Below are 27,985 nucleotides of genomic sequence, written 5' to 3' on the forward strand. Positions count from 1 at the left end.
GATGACAGAAAATAAGAAAATGAGTGAATCTATAAAATACGGAAAGATGTTAGATTTTAATTGGAAAAAAAAAAATTACACAGGTGAACAACTTACATTAACTTAACATGACCAAAACAGGAGACTACATGAAGGAACAAGATGGAGTGTCAGAGAAAACAACAATGGCAAGTCTCTTTTTCACTCATGCACACACACGCAAATACGAATACACACACACTCACACACATAACCGAGAACACTGAAAGGCCAAAAAGGCTTAAAAAGCGATTAGATTTAACACGTCTGAAAGGCAGATCGACTTTCTCTGCATTGTGGTTGTTTGGCTGTTAAATGATTAGACACATTGTACAACACATAACACAGGCAAGCAGCTAAGTCTAAGGTTGTATGTGAGCAACATAATTCAAGGATGTGTCACAAGGAAAATTCAGAGAGCAACAACAGAGTTTAGAGTTCTGCTTTCGGGAGATAAGGAAAGGTGTCAGGTATGTCGAGGTGAATCCACGTCAGCATCTCTTAAAACAACAATAAACTGGCTTATCGGTTTGGCTTCTAGTCTCATAGGCAGAAGAGGAGGCAGGATTTAAATTAAGAACAAATAAAGGCAGTCTGAACACTAACAGGTAAGTTGACGCTCCAATTTGTAACTGCTAAAGAACAACATATAAACAAACCATTGAGAAGAACTATAAAGTATAACTCATTTCACTGATCACTGTGTCTCACTTATTTTCCCAAAGTTTCCACAGTCAGCATCTACTGATGAGATTTATGGAGTAGCAGCGCCACCTGCTGGTTAAATAGGGGTACATCAACAAATGCACGTCATTGTTTAAGGGTACTTAAAGGTTTCAGATAAAAATAAAATAACTTCTAATAATCTTTTCAACTCGTCACAATCTGCAAGTGTCAGAAATAAAGCCGAAATGTCAGTGTTGAGTGTGTACAAATCACACACCAGCAGCAGGTGATGTCAAAAGCTGACGACTAACACGGTCACTTACATGTTGTACCAAGGTGAAATATGCACTTTTATCTCTGAACGGACTGGTTTGGTTGGTTTGCTCCATATTCCCTTTATCATTGAAAAACAAAAATAACCATAAATACATGCAGAGACACTGAGACAATAAATGACACCGTTTAAACAACAGTGGATCATACAGCATCACAAAAGTACAAAATGTGAGCTCACTTTATCCTGACATGAGTTGGGGCTAGCTCCTCTCCTGTCACCACTTCCTGTCCGCCTCCGTCACAGAAGCCAGGGGGTTTCTCTGCCCGAGCTATGGGCTGATATTACCCATGACAATTCCCACAGTTTACCAAATGTGACCATTAATGGGGGAAAACCTGAGACTCAGAGAAGAACACATTGCTGTGAACCACAAAACACAGGCAGTGAGTTTTCAAGGCTCCAGTTTCCAACAAAAATCCCTCTCCTCACTCTGCTTTAAACTTCTCATTATGCTTTTAGATTCCCCATTTGTGAGGAGTCTTGTCACTCTGTCACTCCTCAGTTAAGGTTTCTCAGGACAAAGAAAAGGAAAACAAGCTTTAACTCTAGCTTGAAGCTGCAGGTCAGAACTGACAGTACGACACACACGACATGACATCAAGGCTTCAGCTGCTCTACACGTGAGTCGTATCTCCAATTCCGTCTGGCCAGAAAAATAATATTATCTTGTCCTGCATCTTCTCGCTAGGTTTAAAGCCGAGGGGTTATGTAGTGATGCTTGAAGGACTGAAATGATTCTCATTAAATAGAACCAGCAACAACAACACACATACAGTACATGTGAAAAAGGATGGTGGTTGGTTGAACAAGTGTTTTTTTTTTTTTTTTAAAGTACAAATGGAGTGCAATTTCTCTCAGAAGGCACAGTCTGGCATAAATTGGCACGTTCCAGCTCAGTTCAGTTCAGCTGAGGTTTGGCTTCTTGGTGTGGTACCAAGACCAGTTTGGACTAGTCATAGACCAGTTTGATACAGTTTATTTCTGTTGCTGCTGCCTGAGGCTCTCCAGCAGGATTCGCTTGTGGGCGGGGTCGAGCACTCCCGCCTCCTCCAGGTCCTCCTCTGTGATGTCACTGGAAAAACAAAACAAGATGTGAGAAACAAATGCTTCAACAGAAGTGACAAAGTCGTGCGTGTGAGTGTGTGTACCTGAGGAACTCCAGGTCATCCCAGCCGTTGTGTAGAAGACCCTGCTCATACCTCTCCAGTCCCAGTCTCTGCAGCCACTCCCCCACTGAAGATTCCCCAACAGACAAAGACGAGCTACTGCTACCCCAAAGTGCCTGCACAGGGGAAATGAAACACAGGATCAACTAAGAAACTGCTGTAGGGACATCTCAGCTTGTCACAGCTGCCCCAGAACTTATGCCAACAATGTCACTAGACAGTAAAAGATACAATATGCTAACTACTTTTCTTCACCCCAAGAAGGAAGCACTGAAACTTTGATTAAAATATATATATATATATATATGAAAAAAAAAAAAAAAAATATATATATATATATTCATATATATATATATTCATATATATATATATATATATATATATATATATTCATATATATATATATATATATATATATATATATATATATTCATATATATATATATATATATATATATATATATATATATATATATATATATATTCATATATATATATATATTCATATATATATATGAATAATCACAGCTTAACTCCCTGTAGCTGCCGAAAGTATTAATAATTGCATTACATTTAAAAAATAATAATAATGATAAAACCTTGAATGAGCCACTGAACTAAATTTAAGTAAACTGCTCACCTCCTCAGGCATGTCCTCTGCAATACTCTCTGTGATGGCATTTCTGGGTGGGAAGGTGCGGCAGGCGTCCAGGCCTAAACCCATCGGCTGCCCTCTAAGAGGCGGTGGTGCAGAAGGAGCGCGTGGAGGCTGCCCAGGAAACTCACTCTCACTCAGTGTCTTTGCCATCTGGAGCACAGAACACGACTGGTCGTCCAACGCCCCTGGTCCAACTCCAACTCCAACTCCCCCCCCTCCTCGTCTAAAACCCTCTCCGAGGGCCAACGGGGCAGCAGGACTGGCTGCTGGGATCCTGACCTCAGCTAGGTCTGGGTAAAGGGGGCGAGGTTTGGGGAAGGGGGCCTCTGCAACCATCTCCAGGGCTCCCTTAGGGAGAGGAGGAGGGGGGAAATCAGGAGGCGGTCGATTCAGTGTGCTCCCAACTGTTGTTCCGACACCTCCCTGCACTCCTGCTACACAGGTGCCTCCATCGTCCTCTGAGGAGCCCTCCTCGCTTATAGCACGGACCGGGTGCCCCGTCATGGGTCTGCGTGGATGAGAGGGCCCTGAGGCCACATAAGGGGGTTTGGTTCGAGCACCAGCTGAGGGAGGAGGGGCTTTAGCTACCTGGGGGTTTGTGGAGGTAGGCGATGGGAGAAGCTCAGGTGAAAGAGCAGCTGCCGACTGGTTGGGAACGCCCTCCAGGATGTAGTAGGCGGGATTATTGTAGCTGTTCTTGCTGATGGATGGATCACCGTCTGGTGCATCCTGTTTAGGCCTTCACAATACACACACAAACAGAACAGGTAGCTGACAGTTTACCTTTTTATGTTTCATGGTTTTCACTTTTTATTATGTAAAAAACACATTCCACATCAAAAACGTGTCTAAGTGGTTGTATATTTTGTGTGGTTAACTTGAAGATTGTGTGTATTTGCTGGTCATTGTATATAAAGTACATGAGTATGTCTGTACCTTGCAGCTGTTTCCTCCTTGGTGCTCCTTTCTCCCTCCTCACTGACCTTTCCCAGCTCTCCAAGCTGTTTACGAACCAGAGATGGCCTGCATCGAGAACACATCACAACAAGTTAGCAAGTAGAACAAAATAGAGAATTCAGAAAGGTGTCTCTGTGCACATCCCTGGTGCACGTTATCAGATTCAATAAAAAGGTAAAAATGGAGAGCTAAATTAAAGCTCCCAAAATGTTACTGGAATGAAAAAAGACATTGCAACCATACTGCATGTTTTCAAAAATACTTTGTAAAACTGAGTTTAATCTCTATTGTGCAGGTTACTCGAGCAAAAGAAAATCTCTTATAATAATATAATCTCCTCTGCGTGCAAATGCGCGCAAATTTTAATAAAACATTCAGCTTTTTGCATTTGACTATAAAACGACATCAAGTGCAAAATTAAAAGAGTAGAGTGTCCTGACTTGACGTATTCATGTCCCACTCTCGATACCAAAGTGGATTTCCCTTTAGGTCCGCCTGTCTCATCCTTGTCCACACTGATCCACTCTGAAATAAAACAATAAAGATAGTTGTAAAATGAATCAACAAAATAAACGAGACACTTACAATATGTCCTACATCAAACGGCATCATTTGGACAATTCATGTGTGCAAATTCCTTTGATTTGTCTCATCTGCTTCATTTATATCGTCACTCTTCTCTGATTAGAAATACTGTTGTTAAAAGGAATTGGTGTCTGTTTAACTTTCATAGACTATCACCACGCAGTTACATATACAGTGCATTACCGTAGAGTCTTTCCCTGGTTCCCATCCTTTCAGAGGGGACTCTGACCCTCATGGACCCCCGGATATTTCCTGTTTCCTCGCCACGGTGGGACAGGTAGGTGTGGAACTGCTGTGCTGTGCTGCCAATCATAGACTTCAGAGCCAACACACACTCTCCTAGCAGAGGAAAAAACACACACATGGTTGTTTGTCAGACTAAAAGAAACAATATTGGTTTGTCAACTTGAAAGAATTGCATAGCCACACCACAAACATAAACACTCTCTTTATACCATAGGACTCGTATCCATCCAGTGACTTTACTGTTAGCAGCAGATGTTGGTCCTGCAGGTACTCGATCTCTGAGAGAAGAGGTTTGAGCGTTGTTAGCTGCTTGTTGGACCAGCCCACACGCAGGAAGTTGATGTTGTCGCTGCTCTGACTGTCGTTCTCATAACTCTTCTTAAACTCTACAGATGAGAGACAGAGAGAGAAATGCAGGGCAGAGTGGATGGGAGAGACGACAAAGGGAACGAGGTGGGAAGGAGAGAAGGAAGAAGAGGAGGGAGAAGTTTCTATTGCGTTTCATTCACAAAAGTACATGGTGGACAGGAGGCGGGGATGCAGCGCAGGTCAAAATGGATTCTAGCTTAAAGGTATACTGACTGCCTGAGATAGGGAGGGAGGGAGAAAGACACGAAAAGAAGAAACAGATACAATTTTATTACATCCACTTGGTGTTACAGAAACCCTGCCTGTGCAGTAACTCCTAGTGGGTTTTGGTGGATGTTCATCTCACCTTCCAGACAAGTGGAGTAGAATTCGATGAAGAACTTGGTTCTGCTCGCCGTCTTCACTATGGCCTCAATGCTCTCAAACTCAATGTAGGCCTGCTCTGAAGACTTTGGCAGACCTACACAGAAACAGGTGGCCAGGAGGATGGGGGATGTGGGAGAGAAAGATCTGAGTAGGTAGCGCAGAATAGTCATTTACTTGTCAATGTGACATTTTGCTCAATGAAAGAAAAAACACAGAAGGAGTGAGCCAGAAACATATCACAGATCATGAATGTGAAGAGATTAAACACTTTGCACTTTAATAACAGACGTTCAGTTGTTGCCTTTGCTCTTCTTAACAAGTAAAAACAGGCATTCACTTAAACAGCATGCAAATCCCAAATCTTGTGAAAACATAAGCTGTGATGCTGCTGCAACACAGAGCCAAAATGAAAACAAAGTATGAATGAACATGGAGAATGAGGCTACAGGAGTACATAAACTCCAGAGAGAGTTTGAGCCGGAAAATAAACAAATCAGTCTGCTTTATTTTGAAAATCAGCCATTATGGCTAATTCATGTAGTCTATCTGCAGCCTGAGAAAGAGCAAGAAAAGAAGGAAGAGAGACATAGGAGACAGACAAAGAGGGAGAGCGATTGACAAGAAGAGGAAATAAACAAAGGTTAATCCTCTGGTACCTTTCTTGGAGACAAACTGGGAGGTCACCCCCACCTCAAAGGTAGCAAACACAGGGGAATGATCACTGGTCACTATATCATCTGTACAGCCTGAAAAGTAAAAAGAGCATATACTTAAGTCTCCTTGTTGATCAATCATATTAATTGCCTAGTAAGAAATATATAGAGGTTTACAATGTTTAGGTGAAATGAACCACTATACCCAATAGCTAAAATTGCTAAAAAGGACCTTGGTTACAGTGATTTGAAACAAATGTGTGTTAAATGATTTTCTGCTGATGGTCTCACCATAGGAGTTGCAGACAATATGTGTTTCTGGGTATGACTTCCACAGGATCCTGTCACACCAGGAGGGAACATTAGTCCTCATCTGGGACAGACAGAAAAGTAGAAGACGCAGCAGAATGATCAGGATGACTCACAAAAAAGTATTTGCCAGAAATGGCTGGGAGTAAGTCTATCTGTGATGTTGTTCAAGTTAAGTAAACATACCCCTGTGGCCTTCTGCTTCTGCCAGACATATGTGTCCCTTGAACCACGTTCATAACGGTAGGTGGGTGGGAATGAGATCTCTTCCTCCGCTGCAAGCAAGTAGACACACATTCACTTGTTAGAACTTGTAGGAGGTAAGTGTAAAGTGTAACATCTTATAATATTAATAAATCTAATTATTTGAGATGTTAGCATAATTATAAATTGCACTGTGTGACACGACACCAGGTCAGAGTTAGAAGAAAAAACACTTTTGTAAGCAGAGCTGACTGACTGGTTGTATTAAAACATGAATACACATATTCGCAGAATGCTGTTTGCTGCTTGTGTTGACACAATTACAGTATGTGTGATACACAGCGGCTGATGAGATTAATTTTCCCAGACGGCAGGTTGCATTTAAAGTAAAGCTCTCACTGTGTCTCGCAATGGCAAAAGGCTGAGAGACTGAAAGGCAGATTTTTTAGTCTTTCTTCTTCTTTCTTCAGTGAAGCAAAACAAAAAAAACAGATACACAAGGAAGGGGAGTGTGGACAAGTAGCTACATCCTGTGCAAACGGTGTTACTTATTTTGTGTTACTTTTGAGAAACACTAGCACAAACAATACAAGTGATATGAGACAGAGGGTTACCATTTTTTATACTGTTCTAGATGATGATGATAAATTTGTTCAAGATAGAATATTTTAAAAGGCTATAGGGAGCAACTTTGATAATGGTTGAACTGCATCTTCGTCTTTTTCACCTGGTTCTCATCTCCTTAAAGTCATCATGTTTACATATAATGACATTTCTTGGAGAAACCTTGGTGGTAATGTAACTAAGAAAGCCAACGGTCTTGCTTGCACAACAGCAGTGGTGAGCAGGTGCTTTCGGGAAGTGAGAGTCATCACGTTTGTGGTTTTGCCATTGAAATCGTGTTTTAAGGAAAGCAACCTTCTGTTAATGTTGAGATATTTTAAACATAATTTAAAACAAAACTCTGCTCTTACTAATGAACATCTCAGGAATATCTATTCCATTGTGCACAGGGAGAGGAGGTAAGCAGTACTGTAAGACAGAAGTTTAGTAGAAACACAGGTACTAACCGAAGCGTAAAAAGACTTTGTTCTTCTCCCTCTCCAGGTTGAGCTGGTCCACCTTCAGCAGGGGATCAAACTCCTTCCTGTTAATGTAGTTTAAAATCTCCTGCACACAGACACAAAGAAGACAGGACCACAACATGAGGTGTCATCCAAATCTGCTGCAGTTTATCATTCTGTGCATGTGTGTGTGTGTTTTGTTTCACCTGTATGTCCATATCCAGCCTGTAGTTGAGGTCTCCAAGCCAGAAGAGGTGTGTGAAGCGCAGTGAGATGTCGAAGGAGCTCAGCTGTTTGTCTCCTAGTGACAGCAGGCGTAGGATATCAAGGTAGTTCTGGTTTCTCCTGTAGGAGTCAATGGTCACATGTATCACAGTTAATAAGAGGTAAAAGAGTAAGGTGTGCCTGGGATGTTTTCTGATGCACTGTAAAAATATATAATCAAAAAGTAAAATTTCAATGTAAGATCCTGAAATAAAATAGCCATACATAATGTGTGTGTAGGACTGTAGTAGGTACCTGGCAATCTTCTCATTCCCTGATGTCAAGTGACAATTCACAAAGCCGAAAGATGTCCCGTTGAACATGAAGGATACACCCACAGCTCCTTTGTTACCTGGTAAACCATCAAAACAAACTAAATATATTACAGTAATTGACAGTAATCGACTAATGACAAGCATTATTTTATAGAAAAAAACAGAGAACATAGAATGATTTTGATCCTGTTGTGATAATGAATCACACTAAAATGTCAAGACACACTGCTATGGTTTCATTCTCTTGCTTTTAAAGTTAGAGAATGAAACTTTAAGGTCACTTTTAAAGTTTACAGAGCTTAAATTAATGTCATGACATTTTGATTATACAGACACCAGATGTTTTCTTCTTGATTCAAGTCACATTTTTTAGTGTGACCACAAGAGTTGCAGTAATAAAATCATAATAACCCCTTTAAGTACCCCTTTGTTAACAGAAATATTCAGCGTTTGATTGTGCTGTTATTCCATGGTTCATATTTTCCTCTAGATTGTGAGCAGGAAGTAAAGCACGTGAAGGAAGAATAAAGACTGAATACTGAGTTCTGCTGTTACCCAGTGTGTTGGCGATTCCCGTCTTGACACTGGACATTCCCACGTGGCTGATCCGGTTCTCATGTTCAGGTTTCACCAACACAGCTATTTTTATGTTCCACAGAGTCTGCACTGCGATCTACAACCAATAACAACAGACAATGAGGAACCTACAGTCATTGTCTCTGCGCTCACATTGTACAAAAATAATAGCCCTGTCTTTCTTCTGTTTCCAACCATCTCAAACATATCAGCTCCACTTTTTCTTCCCCCTCATGACTTCAATGGATTTGGTCAGTGTAAGCAGGCACAAATAACACTAATGTAATCAAAGAACGTGATATTTAGCATAATGGTCCTACATTTAAAATCTCTCTTTACAAAAATCTTTGTTTCTGCCTGCTTTCCTCACCGGTTTATAATCCAGTTCTGTCTGTTCTTTCAACATGGCACGCAGTGACTCCACCCACTCCCGGTCACACACAGAGTTTTCTTGGCTTCCAAACACATAAAGGTCATGAGGGATGGTGACCGTCATCTCGTCGAGAGTCTTCCCAAGGCCGCGACACAACACCCATGAGGCCACAGACTTAGGTGAAGGCACAGAGCCTACAGACAAAGACCAAAATGATACATTCTCATCAAAAATAATAATGTCATTCCCTGGAAATACATGCAACATGTAAGTAAAAGTATATGATAACTCAGCGTGTGGTGTTATTAACGTAGGTTATGCTGAAAGGAAAAACAAATCTAAAGACACTAAAAATAATGTGTGTGTGTCTAACCCATATTCCAGGTGCCTATGAAGATGGAGATCATGTCTGGCTCGTCTTGGTTGGAATGTTTGTTCTTCATCAGCTGCAGCAGCTGGCAAAATGCTTCCCGCTTCTGAAACACAGACACACACACACACACACACACATCAGTGAGAGGAAGGTTGCCACAAAAGGGCAGCTTGTTTTTTTTGTAGCATGATTACAAGGGATGTGAGAATATTTCCTCATCAGTATGAATATGAATGTGTATGCCACAGTAATGTTTGCAGGTAGGTGTTTGTATGTTTGAATGACTGTAAAAGATTGTGCTTTCTTACATCTACAAATTTATTTTTAGGCAGTGTGTGAGTGTGTGTGTGTGTGTGTGTGTGTGTAAAGACCTTGGCACTAGCAAAGATGAAGTCTTTCCTCTGGCTCTTGTCCTTCTCCTTCTCAAAAACAATGCCCAGTTTATTCTGCACCCGCTGAGACTTGATCAGCTGACGGACTGAGACAGACAAATAGGCAGACAGACAGGAGACAGAAGGTCAGAGATAGGGGAGAAAGAAAGGCAGGGAGGAAAAGCAAGGTCAAGAAATTGTTGAAAAGTGAATAAAGGGGAACAATGAAAAGACATGAAAAAGGAAGTGAAATAGACAAAATTATAATATATAAGTTGTTAAAGGTGCTGTTACATCCTCATAAAAATGTTTCTCTCTTTACCTCAACTGTGGCTCAAACAGATACCATCAAGAATATTGTGTTTTTTTACAGGCTTATAAATACATACATTTAATCTCTTGCCCTGGAGTTCAGAGACATTTAAACTGTTTTCACGGTGGTTTCAGCTAAAACTGACACATAACTTAGGGTTTCCCACAGTGTTTTGTAGCAGAGGCAGGTAACCCTGCTTGAAATACAGACGACCTTAAATAACAAAATAAAAAATGTATATATTTTTATGACATAAAACACTGATCATAAGGTAAACGAGAAAATGCCACATTTGTAATGAATGTGGCTATTGTTTAGGCTGTCATCTACAAACTCAACTGATCACAAGACGAGATGCCTCACTATCACTGTTAAACAGATTTCTGCTCAATAATTTCCTGGGGGAAACACTGATTACTCATCTCACTGTTCAGAAAATACTGGTGTAATTGTGTATGGAGTGTTTGTGTAATTCTCACTTTTGTCATGTGTGAAGGTGGTCCAGTCCTCTTGGCTGTCCTTCACCTTCTTCATCACTACCAGTCGTCCTCCCTCCACGTCCACAGACAGAGTGTACTTCTGACTCTTTCCTATCTTTGTCAGCTCTGCTAGGTAAACATCCAGCTTCACCTGGAATGGATCAGAGGAGGAGGAGGATTAAACACAAACACACACTCACAGAAACTGGAGGTGCTTGTAAAAATGAAATTAGAAAAGTTTATGTGTCTACAGAGCTCTCTACTTTCAAATCGCATCAAATCTTCACATCACCAAGGGTCTCCAAAGTGAAAGTAGTGGACTCCTCAGCCCTCTCTCCCTCTATTGTTATCACATACAAAACAAGCATGCTGTTTTAGCCAGCAAGATTAGAAATCTGAAAGCAAAAAGCAGGAATTCTGATGCTCACACACAATATCCTGATTGTCTCGATTGTAGTTTTAGAAGGCAGTTCACAAATTTCTGTTCATCGCATACTTCAGAAATATTTTGACAGTTCTGTGACAAAGTGGGCCTTTTGTGTTTGAATCCAATGGGCTTGCTCTAAGAAACGTGAAAACAGAATCAAATCAAAACCAGAAAACAGAAATTGATTCTGACTTTGAGGCATATCATGTAAACCCTCAACGGGGTCTGTTTGTATCTTAAACCTATCTCCTCTTTGTAACAACATTTCTGTTCCTGTGCAACAGGAAGCTGCTGCAAGGAGGTCACCACAGAGGATGCAGACTTGGCTGACAGCTAATATTTCAAATCGTTCATCTCTTCTTCCTTTTCTGTCTCAAACTTTTCCCCACTGATATTTATCCCTCTACTCTTTTTTCCTCTTTAACTCTTCCCCCCTACTCTCAATCTCTTTCCGTTATGATATCCTTTTTTTCTCTCCCACTCTTTAATACAGCCTCCTTCCTATGTCTAGAAGTTATGTTGTCGGTACACTTTCAAAATAAAACAACTATAATCTTATGACCAATATACAAAATATCAGTTATACACACATACTTACGTACTGATTGTATGTGAGAATATGATACCATATACTTTGACAAAGCCACTGATGATACAACTGGAAGTGCATTACAAACATTCCTTTGGTCTCACATCAGCTCTGCTGACAAACTGCCTGCAGTGTGTTGAGGAATATATGACCTCACAGCATGTGTTACAGTAATTCAGGTTCAGTCTGTCCTCTGTGAAACAAAATCACCATTTCTTCATAGTAGCATTTAATAAATCAAATATGGAGGTGTTTCAGAATTATACAATGAATCTCTGGTTTGCCTTAAGCACAATTATAATTATCTTTTCCCAACCTTCCTATTCCTGTCAGAAAACAGGAAACAGATTTAAGATTTGTATTATAAGGTGCATACTATGAATTGGTGCTTCCCTGATTAAATAAAGGGTAAAAAAAAATGCTTCCTGGAAAGGCCAAAAGCTAGGAACAGATGACATCATCACTACAGCCTTAATACTGGACTTCACATCACCCTGCAGAGAGACATCCATACATAACACGTGTGTGTGTGTGTTCGTGGGTGGCGTGCGCGGATGTACATGCATACCTCGAAGGCCTGCACAGGGATGGCTTTGCTGTGACGCATGGAGAGAGGAGGAAGGGTGCATGGAGAGGACAAACTCATGTCCTGGAGAGCTTTCAGAGCCTGAGGGGACAAAGAAAGAAAGATGGGAAGAGCCAGAGGGAGAAACAATTGAGAAGAAAGAACAGGAAAAAAATGAAAGAGGAACAAGAGAACACAAAAACACACACACATAAAACAAGACACAGAGACACAAACAGGTAAAATGTATTGTTTTCAGCTTCAGTGTTGGTGTCAAAAAGGAAACAGTTTCCCATTTCCTGGATATGATCAGGAAAGGAAAAGGAGCAGAGAAGGAGGAGCCACTGACATCACATGAGTCAAGACATGTAGCTTGATTGCACTGAGGCCATTTCCTTCCCAGGCAGCTAAAGCCCCTCCTTATAAATTAAGTCCAAGTAGAAATGGTATGACCTGTTAACATGGCAGAGCTGGTCAAACTGTACTTGCAAATTAGGGATAAAATGTGAGGTTTACTGTGCTAAAAAAATACTGTTAGACATGACACATAAACAAAAAACTTGGCATTAAATACTTTCCTGTAATGATCTACAGGGCACACCCTCTCCATCTGGCTTTCATAGCATTTCACCTTATGCAAATACTTTTTAACGGTTGTATCATTTACAAATGGTAAATGGACTGTATTTGTATAGTGCCTTTCTAGTCTTTCCGACTACTCAAAGCGCTTCACACTATATATCACATTCACCCGACACACATTCATACACTGATGCTCATCAGTACAAAGAAACTAACTAATCAGTCACACACACTCACACACTGAAGGCACAGTCCTCAGGAGCAATTTGAGGTTCAGTGTCTTGCCCAAGGGCACTTCGACATGTGTCCATGTCACAAAGTCCCCCTATTGCTCTCCATCTGTGTGTCTTCCATGTGTTGTGTGTAAAAACCCCAAAAAGAGGTTCTCTCTCATTTTGTCACACACACACACACACACACACAGCCAGCAGGGCTTCTGGACAGATGATCCATCACACGGGGAGGGTTATCTAAACTAACCACCTCCAACTAGCAGCTGTCTGTGTGAGCGTGTGACTCAGAGGGAGCAGAAGTGATCATGTGTGACAGTGCATGCCTATACATGACTGAACATATATGTGTGTACCTTCTTCTCTATAGAAGACAGCAGGTCTTTGAGAATTGCTAGCTTGGTCACAAGGTTCTCCAACTCCTGGTCTCCACCCTGATTCACCGACTGATAAGAGAGAAAAAAGAAAAACTTAGAAGCCATGTGAGCTGTGCGGCTGGAAAAGAAGAATGGGACTCAAGACAGAAAGGATGAGATGTTATGTTTACCTGCCATTGTGTGAAAGCTTCACAATTTAGGTTTTTAAGGATAGGGATGCAACAACGTGACTTTTCATGGAGGAAGATTATGATTATGATTATGATTTAGTAAATTGCCCACTGAAATTATGCATTTCATTAAGACTTTTAACTAAAAAAATGCTGCAGCATGTACATTTTTTGTTTTTATTCAAACATAAAACTACATGTTGGCATGTGCTTGACGACTAAAGTGACTACTGATGCCACCAGTTACAAATTAATGTCAGAAATATACTACTGCAGTAGTAACTCAAACAGTAGTTTTAAAATAAGCAGTGTCCAATCCATCATTTCTTAAGTGATGACTATTTGACAATTTAAAGATCTTATTTCAATTATATTCGTGTATGGAAATCTACATAAAAACCACACATTGTGCCTGACTCGTGTACATCTTGTGTAAGTATTAACAAATGTGTAAGACAACACAGAGCTATTGGAAGAACATTACTAATAAGGCATCCTCACATGCACATATACTGCACAGACGAGTTTGTCCTTGTGATAAATTATTTCAAGAACAGTATGTATGACTGTAGTGTGACTAAGTCTACCTCAGCTGTCCCAAGAAGGCCCCGGCCCACTTGTGTGTGTGTGTGTGTGTGTGTGTGAGAGAGAGAGACTACCTCACGCTACTACTCTATGCATGTATGCATAGGTCCCACTATGTAGAGTTCCCTCCAATGAGACTATTAGTCTCTGTCCCTGTTTTTGGGAGAACTTGTTGCTGAATCTCTGTCCCTTATTCTGATTGGCTGCTCTGTATACAAGGTGCTTTACTATTTATCAAGGCTTAAACAGAAGTGTTGACATGTTACTTAAGGACATTATGTCACATATTCCATCATCTGTGAAACTGAATTCATTTCCCGGCGTGACACACATCACGTTCCAAGTGAGCAATACTGGATGTGATGAGCTTTACAACAAATGTTGTAATTGTTAAAGAGAACAGAGCAGTGACTGTTTTGGAAGTGGTGGAGCAACTTTTTGGCTATCGTCTGGAGGAAGCATTCCTTACTGAGGTTTTAAAATGTCCAACTGTTCATAAATACTGTCTCACAGCTCGGATATAAATGCAGACCGCTTATATTTACATTTGACAACCTGGGTAATGCCCACAGATTGGTGGTGAGGGTTTAAAGGGCTTAAATACTGACACATCCCAGTTGTTAAACATAGGAAGCAGGATGACAGAAAGACAGGAATGCCTCCATTTCCACCATTCTAACTAAGCGCACACACACACAAAGAGGCAAAGATGCAAACCTGTTGGATCATCTTGGAGACCATGAAAGCACTCTGTTGATCAAAGACTTTAGACAGGATCTCCAGACCAGAAAGAACCTTATCCACCTCCCTATTTGGGGAAACAGAGAGAGATCCGCAACTTAATTATCTCAAAGCTTACAAATCCTTCTCATGTCTTCCTCTTCATTTAGATCTATCTATAGAGAAACAGATATTTCCTATATTTATCTGCACAATGAATCACAGATGATTCAGTTATATTTGTTACTTTTTTTAAATTGAAGCCTGTTTTTAATTCAAGTTAATTTATCATCACAATGTTTGAATGTGCAAAATGTGCCATTGTGACCAAAACAAGAGTTGAGTTGAGGAAGCGGGCAGCTCTGCGGGCTGTGAATCCTTACATAGACAGTCTGTCAGTGTAGTGACGAGCACATATATAAAAGAAAAGCTTTGTGTCAAATATGCAGGGACAAGAGAGTATGTGTGTCTACAGATGTGCACTGGCATGTCCTTCTTACCCATTGAGGCGTTTGCAGGAGGCCACTAGTGTCTTGTTGAGGTGAGGAAGGGAGCAGGCTCCCTGTTTGACTGCCTCAAGGTCCAGAGCATAGCTGCCCTTCAGGTACTCATGGGAGATGGTGCTCAGGCCGTTAGCTGCTGGAGCACTAAAACAATTTCAAATAAAGTCCAGTGAGTATTTATAACCATCTTCACTACATAGTTCAACAACACAAGCAGATTACAGTACAAGCAAACTACAAATAAAAACAGCATTACTGTGAGTTGATGTTGGGCTACAAATTTTATACAGACAAGACCAGTTGTCAGTGGTATATTCACACTGTAATAATGCTGTAATTCTTAACATGTCTCAGACTTAACATTGTAAGTCCTACGCAAAGCTTTTCAGCACGCAGTTGTATGTTCCCAGTGTTTATTATATTGTTTGCTATATTCTTGTCTGTTCTGTCTTTCTGTTGTTTACCTGCTGTGTTCTATTACTTTTATGCTACGTTTATGCTATTACTGCCATAACGTCTTAGCTGATACTTAAAAAAAATGGGTATCCAAATAGCAGAAGATGACCCTTGTATCAGAAAACAGAGAACTGTCTTCATAGTGGCGATGACCATATCTTCAAAGCACGTGTGCAAGTCTGTGAGCACTGTATCTGTGCAGTCAGGATTTTTAGAATCACACACTTCCTCTAAAACAGAGAGCTGACTTATGTCTACCCTACCACACACAGACACGGACACACAAAAATACACTCACTTAACTAAGTGAGCCAGCAGGATACCCCCAGCCCCTTACACCCTGGCCAACCAACTATACTTGTATTTGAATTTGTATTTTAGACTGTCACAGCTTTGCATTTGTTTAACATGACACCATTTCTTTCTGACCTGAACATTAAAATTGTCTAGTTGAGAAAGGAAAGTAGCTTTCTTGTTTCATTTTACAGAAATAAGCTACAATACCTCCTGTGGTGTTTTTTTCCTTAGTTGAAACACTGTTGACATATTTTTGTTTTTCTGATAGCCCATACACCACTTTTAATGGCCAAATAAAACAGTCCTTTTGGTGTAACCTCTGCAACTAAAACTTCAACTTTTGCATCTGCAAATGTCTGCATTTACGATCCTTTTTTATGGTCCATACTGTGGCTTCCAAGTAAGCTAAGTAAATTTCCATACACCAAGCCTTATTTTTAACACGCAATGTCTACAAACCAGAAGATTGTTAAAAGTGTTGAGTGAGAATGAACTTTGATGTGTTGTTCCTTGGTTTAGGAGAAACAATTTGACAAATGAGGACCACTGTGACAGAAAGGAGAATGTTGCTTTATTGATCTAACCTACAGTTGACACTGTGACAAAGGTTACTGCAACACACTATTTTTTGTTACTTTATGTATTGGGAAAGGTCTACCTTTAGTTAGTTAGTTAAAACTTGTAAAAACTTAAATAACTTTGATCTGCAACAGGAATATTAGAATGCTGAATACAGCCATCTAACTCACTTCACTATATCATTATATAGCGAAGGCACTGACTTTTGTTCATTAATATACTGTGCACAGATCTGAGTAACGGACACATGTGTACATGCACGTACAAACTACAGCTCCCACTTCATCAAAGCTTTCCATCATCTGTGGCTGATGTGTTTTTCAACAGGATGTGGCTTTCCTTCATTATGCAGACAGAGTGGGGGCACACAGGCAGAGCGGAGGATATTAATATATATGTGTGTGTGTGTGTGCGTGTGTGTGTGCGCTAATGGACATGTGAGTGTAAGATAGTTTGATATTAATATGTAACAATGTTTACTGCATGATGTGTGTGTGTGCATGGCATAAGACCAAAACAGTGAATAATGTGTGATCATATAATCAAGGATACCTCTGCTTACTATTTGAACAGAGCTGACTCATGACGTAAATTCACAGTGAAGCAACATCCTTCCTCCGTGTGTGTGTGCTGCAGTTCTGTGCTTGTGTGTGTGTTTTCAAAATATGGTGGTGTGTGATTACTACATGGTTAACATGTTGGTTAAGAAGCCCTGCGGGTAGTTTATGATTGGATTCTCAGCGCTTACAATAAAACGAGTCCTCATATAGACTTTGTACCTGTCTGTGGGTGTGTCTGGTCCAGGGGGAGTGGAGGTGGAAGCAGAGCGAGGGGGGAGGGGTGGCTTCTCATCCTCCCCATCTACCAATCACAGAAAAGGAGCGTTAACATGTGACAAAAGGAAGACAATCACTGGTTGCGTTTGTATGGGCTCTGGAGATACCTGAATAGTCCCTGTCATCGCTGACAGCTGTTTCTTCTCTGTCCACAGTGTAAAGCAGGGTGGTGACCAGACCCTGGCTGGGCTGCAGGTACAATGACACCAACTCGGGTAACGTCTTAAACCGCTTAGGCTGCACGCCCTGAGATGTCTGAGAGAAAGAGGGAGGAGGACAATCAGGGAGGGAAGAGACAGAGGAAAAGAAGGAAAGTTATTTTCTACATGGTATGAACATAACAATTACATCCAAACTCCTTGGCTACAAGTATTCGTGTTATTGAAATCTCTGGTGGCCCCTATTGTTCCACATGTAATGTTGTGTAAGCAAATGTGACCCGGTAGTCTAAATATAATTCAATCCAGGAAGAACTGTTTTGGTAAACATTGTTTCCAAACACATTCAGCTCCAAGAAGGAATTTGACTTTTACACTCTCTCTTAAACGTCACAGCTAAGACCACAAAAATTATAGGGACACAGATGTCTGTCACGTGGCCACATGGATAGTCTGAAGCACCATGTTGTCGTGTATATGTGTGAGACAGAGCATGTGTGTGTGTGTATGGCGGGTGGTGGTGGGGACTTCACAGCTGTTGGGCACAACGCACAAAGAGGCTGCTGTTGGTGTGTGTGTGTGTGTGTGTGTGTGTGTGTGTGTGTGTGTGTGTGTGTGTGTGTGTGAGAGAGCTCAGAGCCAACAAAAGCATCTCTGCCTGCCAGCTGCTACTGAAGCAAATACAGTTTTTGCAGCACACATGCACACACACTTAACCTCAGCAGAGGGTGTGTGTGTGTGTATGTGTGTGTCTTCTCTGTACCTGTACAGCCAGAAATCCTTCATCATCTGGGAGGATTCTGTATGTGTGGACATGCTTCTGAAACCTGCAGAGAAAGAAAGAAACAGGTATGAAGAGAGAGCAGAGAAAGACAAACACCGAAGAGAAAGAAAGGACGGTCAAAATGTGACATTCGCACATACACTCTTGTGGATAGGCGTGTGTGTATGCATGTATGAGAGTGAGGGGGGTTTAGATGGTGTAGACAGCTTCAACCTGTTGCTGTCTGTCACAGTTGTGAGTGGGCTTTATCCTTACAGTAGCATGATACAGTAGAGCAGAACAAAGTTGAACCTTGTGTTTATACATTATAAAGTGACAGTGATAGCACTAAATAAAGAAACAAAAAAATATTCCATAATTTGTGAGAAAAGGCACAGATCAAAAGAAAATGATCTAGTCCTTTCTTGAATTTCTCCCAGAATTTGTGGTGTGTTTCTTTTATTCAACAACTGCATATCAAACTTCAGAGTCTGAACTGCATTTCTGATTGAACCACTTTTTCCCCCCAACCAATCGCAGATCAATGCTCTGACATTGCAATTGCACAGCTGTCACTACACGCCTGCAGCCACAAGCTGGAGTTGAATGATTTTCATGTCTGCACTTCATGCCTGCTCAGTGGACCGGACACAAAATGTTCAATTTGCCAAACAAATGTTGTGGTTTATGTCTGTTGGTGTGTATTTTGTATGTGTGTGTCATGGTCGTGCGTTTAGAAGTGTTGGTGTTGGGATGGCAGCTTATGCAAAACACTTCTGAAGTAATACCTTTACTTCTGCTTATACTGTGCTTATTTACAGTACGCGCGTGTGTGTGTTTGTGTATACACAGTATAAACTGAGGGGGGGATAAATCCATGTCGGGAATTCATCCTGCCCTGTCCAGTCAGCTGTTTTTCAGGTCTTTCCAGGTCAGTGTCCCACAGGAACTAAAACATGGACTGGATTAAAATAGAAAAGTGTTTCAACAACCAACTGCAGGAGATTTATTATCTATTCCAGTTTCTGTTAGACGTGAGCAAAGCTGCCACATTTGATTGAACTTTTAAATTGATAGTTACTTATACCCCTCTCAGACCGGCACAGTAACATGGAATAAACCAACATTTGTTGTCTGTCTGAAGGGGTCAACACAGGTCATCAAACCTGGCTTCACAACCTTGATCCTGACCAGGGCTCGACATGGGTCTGACGCCGACTGAAGTGTCGGACGATTAGCTGACTTCTGAATATTGTGCCAGTGTCTGACCGGCAATTTCCAACTGTTTCCAGTGCATCTGGAAATGAATCATGATGAGTTGCTCTCGCTGTGTTTTAACCTTTAGACTATTTCCTTACTGAGGGCAATTATGTTTTTTCAGGCTACTTATCACCAATTCCTGCTGTTGTGGCTCTGATACCAATACATAAAAGATATCCATTTTTTGTGTTTCTTTTTTTGGTATTCTTGCCTTTAACTGGCAGCACACAGAGGAGAAGGGGAAGACATGCAACAATGGTCCTGGCACAGATTTGAACCCATTTACTTATATACAGCACATTTACAAGATCGTACCATACCATATATATACCATGCCTCTAGCAGTATAAACTTGATGAATATTTGCTCCTGCCTTTCAAGGTCCGGCTGTAAACACAGTGGGAGAGATAAACTGTTCCTTTGGTCTGTCTGGCCTCTGAAACCATATCCACATTTAATCCTGTCACATTATAAACACAATGCATTGTAGGTCCAGTGGCACAGAATCCATACACAGGACTCTGCTGTGGACAGGGGTGTGTTTGTGTGTGTTTGTCTTCCTGCGGGTCTGTGGAGTAAATACTATTGTTTCAATAGCAGCAAAGTTATTGGGGGTGGGGGGGGGGAGGAGAGAGAAGTTTATTATGGGATAGACATAGACCCAAATCATACTGTGTGTGTGGGGGGGTGTGTGTGTGTGTGGGTGTGGGTGTGTGTGTTTTCAACAATAGTCTGTATTGAGGGTAATGACTGCCCCACTGCCTCCCTTTGTCCTGTTGGCTTAGAGTGCCACCTCCTCTTCTTCTGTCTCATCCAGTCTCCAGTGCAACAAGTCAGTTTAGTGCACTGTAAACAGTATGTGTATCAACACACGCCATGGACTGGATAGATTATAATTAGCTCAAATTTGCTACATAATTCTTATACTACTTAATACTCAAAATGTTATCTGTGCCATCTCATTCATGTGCAAGGACAAGATTCAGTAAGTACAAACTAATATATAGTAAAAGCACAAAATATGAGGGAAACTCTTTTCAAGAAGTACACTGATGAGGTAATTCCAGGTAAAAGCCACTATTCCCTATTGATGGGGTGAGGGGTGCAGAGAAGAGACAGAAAGTGTCCATGAAAACTCTGTACAGTGTGTCAATTGTAAAACTGAACTAGCCTACCATAATGTCTATGCTTCAGCATCTCAGCAGAAACATTACAGTCTACGCATCCAGTCCACAGAGCGGACCCAACACAAGGTATATGAAGGCTAGTAAAGAATGCATGCTACGTTAATTATGGCTATGTGTAATGGCTACATTACGTAAATCAAATGTGGTGGCCAGTTATGATGCCCCTAAGTTTGCTAGGTTTTGCTCAAAAAATAACCACAGAAAATAAAATGCTGCGGCCAATTTGTGAAAACCTGAGCTTCATTCATGTTATTATGATAGTCACAGTTCCACTCGTTTTTGCCTCCTACAAATGCCACAAAGAAGACAGTATATGCTTACGTTATGCCTGAGCTATAGTTTGATTGAAACTTGTAGTTCTGAAACTCAAGTATATATACATTTTTTAAAGCAAAAAGTGTTTGTTTTTGAATTTCAGAAATGTTTTTCTTTAAAACCCAGAATGTCATAAGGCACTTAAATGCACTAAATGGGTTTAGTTTTGACAGATAATATAAATAATAATAAATAATATAAAACTATAGATTTTTTTAAATTTTCCTAAAAAGGAAACCAATGTCTTATTTTCTCTTTTGCATATTTACTATTGCTCTTTGATAAAGCAAAAGCATTTCTTATCCGATTAGTCGATTAATCGATTGAATAATTGGTAGAATACTCGATTACTAAAATAAATCGATAGCTGCAGCACTAATGTGATCACACACAAAGATAAACTAAAATAGCAAACATTACACATAACCAAATACAGTGCTGTTTACCTGGAAACTGGCTATTTAAAAAAAATTCCCAACCCACTAACTCCACAAGGCAATAATATATACACCCACTCACAGGAGGAATGTTTTCACAGAAACTTTTCTGTTTCAAACACACAGAAACACATAGGACCCTGACGTGTTTAGACGCGCTGCAATGATATTAAAGAACATCTTCCTAACAGGAAAAAAAGGAAACAATTCAATATCCCTGTAGGTGTCACACTGATGCATACACACAAGCTTATCAAACATATGGCCTCACCTGATGCTTGGCATCTCTCTTGTTGGAATCTAAAAATGTGGCACTAAAGCTGGAAACATTAACAGACATTTCTATTTAGCTACCAAGCTGTTTTTCAAATACTGCAATATTTAATCATCACACAGTGGCAGTGAATGACAAAGCTTTAACATACTACATATTTTTCAAGATACTTTATCTGCACCATCAGTAGCACATAAACATCAAACACCCCTTGCACACAAATACTGAACACACAGCAGAAACTGATAAGCTATAACTGTCGATCTTCTCATTTCCAAATGGTGAGCTTCACTTCTTAAAAAAAAAAAGTATTATCTTAAAACGTACATGCAGACACACAAAACCCAATATCTGCAGACTGAAATGTACACTAAGAGGAAGTGAAAGGCGAAGGCCTGAAGACAAACTAGCCCTACTGCTTGTGCAGCAAGTCAAAAACACAAACACACTTCCCACCAGTCTATTCTCAGACAGCAGCAGAGTGGAAACGCGTCCTAAACACACTGTTGCCTCTAGAGCCCTCAAAGAGGAAGTACACATCTGTGTATGTAAGTCACGATACCAAGCTCAACAAAAAGCCATGTCTAATAGTCACGTTCAGGTAAAAAACAAACAAAAAACCCTGACATTTTGGCATGAACGTGTTTCGTGTGCAGGGACCTAACAGAAGTCACTGAGCTAGTGTCCATGTTAAATCACTACATTGACGTAATTGTGAGCCAAGCCTCTGCCGCACCATCTTGTAGTCCTCTGAGCAAAGACAATCTGACAATGATTATTTCATCTTGAAGAAAACCTCTCTTAACAAATACAAGTTATTCATTTACTAATACACTTCTACAGGGCAAGCTTGTAACTAGCTAGTTTTACTTTGTTTGCTTTAGTAGACCATTTAGAAAGTTAAAGTATACAAGACAAAGGAGATGACATTCAAGAAGACCTGGTATAAACATCAGCCCTGAGCCTCCAGTATGCCACACTGGGGCCATGACTAAAAACAGTGCGCCATTCAGCAGTCTGGAACATTTTCACACTTCTGGTGATTCAGATTTGACTTCCTGGAAATGCATTTATTCACTCAGTAATATTAGCACAGGTTCAGAAGAATGAGATTTGAATTATTGACCATATAATATTTTCCTCTACTGCTTCAAAGATTGTTGGGAAATACTGAGTCATCCCTGTTCTCAAAGATATCATTTATGAGGACAGACAGCTTGTTTCTGTCATGCTGACATAACAACTGACCCATATGACCTGTGACTGGGTATTAAGATGGGGCAATACTTAATGCACATTTACTGCTTACATTGTTTGAATTGTGAAATGTTTTATACTGTGAACTGTGATGCATAATTTGACTATGTATGGATGAAGATTAGAAAGCATAACATTCTCAATGGATTACTGAAATACTAATAAGTGCCAGCTGAAGACGTCAGTTAGGGTTTGACTTCCCTTTACCAGATTCCAGTTGGATGAACATCAACTACACAACTTGACATGTGATTTTCAAAGCTTTAAAAAAAAAACATTATTTTATGTTTATTTTTAAAAGGACAAGTAGATAGCATCAGCCAGTGCCACATACCACAGCAGCTCGTTTGCAACGCTCATCCCTAGACTGGTGTAAATGAAGTTTCAACTTTAAACAAAAAATTATTTTTTTAAATTCTGTGGGTACAAAGTTACACATATTGACCCTCTGAACAGCGAAAACTGCCTGTCCCTAAGAGGATTTTATTGAGAGGAAGCCTACAATTTCCCATACATGCCCTCTGGTTATCAGTAGGGTTGAATGACACATTGTCAATAACATTCACCACTGATATTGCAAAATTAACACAGCAAATGGCACAATGTACAGCATATTGGAAGTACCTTTATTTCACCTATTCACACTTAAATGTTTCAGATCATCAAACAAATTTAAATATTAGTCAAAGATAACACAAGTAAACACAAAATGCAGTTTTTAAATGAAGGTTGTTATTATTAAGAGAAAACAAAATCCAAACCTACATGGCCCTGTGTCAAAAAGTGATTGCCCCACCTGTTAAAACATAACTTAACTGTGGTTTATCACACCTGAGTTCAATTTCCCTAGCCACATCCAGGCCTGATTACTGCCACACCTGTTCTCAATCAAGAAATCACTTAAATAGGACCTGCCTGACAAAGTGAAGTAGACCAAAAGATCTTCAAAAGCTAGACATCATGCCAAAATCCAAAGAAATTCAGGAACAAATGAGAAAAAAGTAATTGAGATCTATCAGTCTGGAAAAGGTTATAAAGCCATTTCTAAAGCTTTGGGACTCCAGCAAACCACAGTGAGAGCCATTATCCACAAATGGCGAAAACATGGAACAGTGGTGAACCTTCCCAGGAGTGTCCGGCCGACCAAAATTACCCCAAGAGCACAGCGACGACTCGTCCAAGAGGTCACAAAAGACCCCACAACAACATCCAAAGAACTGCAGGCCTCACTTGCCTCAATTAAGGTCAGTGTTCATGACTCCACCATAAGAAAGAGACTAGGCAAAAATGGCCTGCATGGCAGAGTTCCAAGACGAAAACCACTGCTGAGCAAAAAGAACATTAAGGCTCGTCTCATTTTTGCCAGAAAACATCTTGATGATCCCCAAGACTTTCTGCAGTAAAAGTAACACTGCATTTCAGAAAAAGAACATCACACCAGTAGTAAAATATGGTGGTGGTAGTGTGATGGTCTGGGGCTGTTTTGCTGCTTCAGGACCTGGAAGACTTGCTGTGATAAATGGAACCATGAATTCTGCTGTCTACCAAAAACTCCTGAAGGAGAATGTCCGGCCATCTGTTCGTGACCTCAAGCTGAAGCGAACTTGGGTTCTGCAGCAGGACAATGATCCAAAACACCCCAGCAAGTCCACCTCTGAATGGCTGAAGAAGAACAAAATGAAGACTTTGGAGTGGCCTAGTCAAAGTCCTGACCTGAATCCTATTGAGATGCTGTGCCATGACCTTAAAAAGGCAGTTCATGCTCGAAAACCCTCCAATGTGGCTGAATTACAACAATTCTGCAAAGATGAGTGGGCCAAAATTCCTCCACAGCGCTGTAAAAGACTCATTGTAAGTTATTGCGAACGCTTGATTGCAGTTGTTGCTGCTAAGGTTGGCCCAACCAGTTATTAGGTTTCGGGGGCAATCACTTTTTCACACAGGGCCATGTAGGTTTGGATTTTGTTTTCCCTTAATAATAACAACCTTCATTTAAAAACTGCATTTTGTGTTTACTTGTGTTATCGTTGACTAATATTTAAATTTGTTTGATGATCTGAAACATTTAAACATGCAAAAAAATAAGAACTCAGGAAGGGGACAAACACTTTTTCACACCTGTGTGTGTGTGTGTGTGTGTGTGTGTGTGTGTGTGTGTGTGTGTGTGTGATGGATAGATAGATAGATAGATAGATAGATAGATAGATAGATAGATTAATATATTGCAATATACATTGCAAAAATCTAACTCTTAAATATCAACATTAAAATCCAATGTCTTTCTTGTTTCTTGATTTGTGGATCCCAGGTATCTGGTACATCTTTTTAAATATCACCATAAAAACTCTGCATCCTGAGTTAACCCAATGAACAGCTCCTACCACTACTACCTATAATCATTAACAGGAAATGAAGAAAATGATCACATTTGAAGATTGTAGCAGTTTCGGTCCATGTTAGTCGCATAATCCTGCTTCATGACTGCTACAAAGCTAATATTCAGAATAATATGAGTATTCCAGAGGTATTGGTCATTTGTTTGAGAGTGACAGTACTTTTGCCATGTCATGTTACTTTTTTGTATGTGGAGGCAAAACTTCTTGGTAAAAAGTTGTAACATAGTTTGTAAAGCACAGTTTGGCTAAAGCCTGACCATAACAAGCGATAGGCGTCATGAAGGAAACTTTCTGAGATGAAACAAAGTCCATGATGTGAAAGGTGAAAGGGGAGAGGAAGGGAGAGGTGGAGGTGGGAACAAATCCGGAAACGGGTGATGCATGGATGTGAGGAATGTTGCTGGTCATAGAGTGATCTACTGAATTACTACTAGTGCATCCAGCAAAGGATGAAAAAATGGATATTGTCACTAGTATTCATTAATCAAGCCAAAATGGGTTGCAGGCCTATTTTTTCTAGGTTCTTATATGACAAGAGGATAATGTGTTTACATGAGAATGAGCCTTTCTAACTGGCAAAGTGAAAGGATGTCTATATGGTGAGGTCAGACTGCAAAATAATGTATGCTCTAGTAGTGTCATCAATTGCAAATATAGGTGTTAGTACACAGAGTATATGTACTGCTGCTGGTGTGCTTGTACACACATACACAATGAACTCAGCATGGGGTAAACTATCAGATAGGGGATGTAGGTCGAGTCAATGTCAGAGTATCGTGTCACATGGCATAGGCCTTTTATTTTCTGCACAATCAGTAGTCTATGCATTTGTTTAACTTTGAGAAGGCACTTGGGGGGGGGCGTGTGAATCATTTTGTAAGTTTAACATCCCTTTTCCACTGTTCACTTGACTTGCCTGAGTCATTATCAAGTGTACACAATACTGGGGTATTGTCTGTGTATTGAGGCTTGATCATTTGCTCGTCAGGTGTACAGAGTAGCGAAACGGTTTCTTTTACTCAGTTCAGCAGAAAGTGACGTTTTGTATGTTGCTTGCTGAACATGGAGGCGGTCGGTGACCAAGTCTCCCTTTTGTAAATGAGGGTGGGCGTTTAATCACCTCTTTTAGCAAAGAGGATGCCATGTCCTCTAACTCCCTCTGAACAGAGGTGGTCTATACTGCCATGACATACAGATTATTGTCATTTTATGATATACTGTGTGACAAGATAGTATGTGTAACTCCTCAGCTAAGCCAGCTGCTTCAACACTGCACTGATATTATGAGCCTTAAATTAAAACATCAGCACGGTTTCACCAGCCCATAGATGCTTATATTTAAGTCCACCACCATTCAGTTTCAGTGCCCTGTAAAATCGGCGCTGCAGGCGACCACATCAGACACAAGACAGACTGGGACAGCCCTAAAGTTGTGTGCCATGCTGGAGTTTCGCCTGCTGGGCAGACAGACAGTCTCTCTCCCACTCACTGAAAGTAAACAAATGCGTATGGCTGAAACCTTGTGTAACACTGGCTTACGCAGGCTTCAACTACAATTTGATCTCATACAACTAAAAATGATGCTGCTGCAGGAAAGTTTGTGTACAACTTAGAAAAGCTTGTATAGCTTGGCAGAGTAACAACAGAATAGGCAGGCAGTGACTTTAACACAAAGCCCAAGATTCCCTGAAGGCATGTGCTAGCTGTTTGCTTAAAATACCATTTAAACTAAAACGTTGGCAAAGCCATAACAAGTTAAGCGTCCACACAAGCTTCTCTTTTCTGCGATAAAGTTACTTACAGTACACACAAAGCGTAAGCCCCGTTGACACTCTCGCTGTCCCGCACCAGGAAGCTGCCGTCTCTCCCGGCCCGGGCCAGCAGCTCCTCGGCCGCCGCTCGACTCAGGTCCCGGTGATACCACATCGGCGGTGCGGGCCCCAACGGAGAAACCCCTCCACCACCACCCCCGGCCATGGCCACAGCCCTTCACACCAGGTTCAACTTAAGCTGCTTCCAGACTTCTCCGAAAACCTCCCAGCCCTCCTCCAGACTAGAAAAATAATCCAGTGAGAGAGCCCTTGCTAGCCAAAAGAAAAGTTAGCGTAAACCTTATTCCGACGGAGGTTAGGATGCGCGAGAGAACCGACGACGGGGCAACAAGTTTTACATTTGTTAAATTACGCTGCTTGTGGCTGTTTCCTCAGTTCCTGAAAGGCTCACCACCCTCCTCTTTCGCTTCCCAGTCCCACGGAAATCAGGGTATGTAAATCCACACTGGAGACCGGGGAGCAACAGCGGGGACGATCCGCGTCAAGCCGACATAGTGTCACTATAAAATACTTCCTGCTAGAATTTTCAAAATAAAAGAGGCCGTTGACGAATTTACATGGAGACACT

The 27,985-nt window shown here is 40.8% G+C and overlaps 1 protein-coding gene across 1 annotated transcript; it reads right to left on the reverse strand.

Annotated features, from left to right (window-relative positions):
- Nucleotides 1-37: 37 nt before the first annotated feature.
- inppl1a (inositol polyphosphate phosphatase-like 1a) lies at nt 38-27,906 on the reverse strand. The gene is made up of 27 exons (XM_044202383.1): nt 27,387-27,906; nt 18,460-18,523; nt 17,646-17,793; nt 17,482-17,563; nt 15,368-15,514; nt 14,865-14,955; nt 13,372-13,461; nt 12,207-12,305; nt 10,623-10,773; nt 9,831-9,937; nt 9,460-9,562; nt 9,084-9,280; nt 8,693-8,810; nt 8,118-8,214; nt 7,805-7,943; nt 7,605-7,704; nt 6,517-6,605; nt 6,313-6,394; nt 6,025-6,114; nt 5,349-5,462; nt 4,843-5,019; nt 4,571-4,726; nt 4,243-4,327; nt 3,782-3,868; nt 2,828-3,584; nt 2,170-2,303; nt 38-2,093 (listed from the first exon to the last, which is right to left on the reverse strand). The coding sequence occupies exons 1-27, from the start codon at nt 27,560-27,562 to the stop codon at nt 1,997-1,999; spliced, it is 3,777 nt and encodes a 1,258-aa protein (XP_044058318.1). The 5' UTR covers nt 27,563-27,906; the 3' UTR covers nt 38-1,996.
- Between the last annotated feature and the right edge of the window lie 79 nt (nt 27,907-27,985).

The sequence above is a fragment of the Siniperca chuatsi genome, linkage group LG7, assembly GCF_020085105.1.
Source record: "Siniperca chuatsi isolate FFG_IHB_CAS linkage group LG7, ASM2008510v1, whole genome shotgun sequence".
In the NCBI taxonomy this organism is placed as follows: Eukaryota; Metazoa; Chordata; class Actinopteri; order Centrarchiformes; family Sinipercidae; genus Siniperca; species Siniperca chuatsi.

Coding starts and splice junctions, on each gene's coding strand:
- inppl1a (XM_044202383.1), bottom strand. CDS start 27,562: ATGGCCGGGGGTGGTGGTGGAGGGGTTTCTCCGTTGGGGCCCGCACCG. Junction 15,515..17,481: donor CCAGACACACCCACAGACAG/GTACAAAGTCTA, acceptor AAATTGTTTTAG/TGCTCCAGCAGCTAACGGCC. Junction 8,811..9,083: donor CAGAACTGGATTATAAACCG/GTGAGGAAAGCA, acceptor TATTGGTTGTAG/ATCGCAGTGCAGACTCTGTG.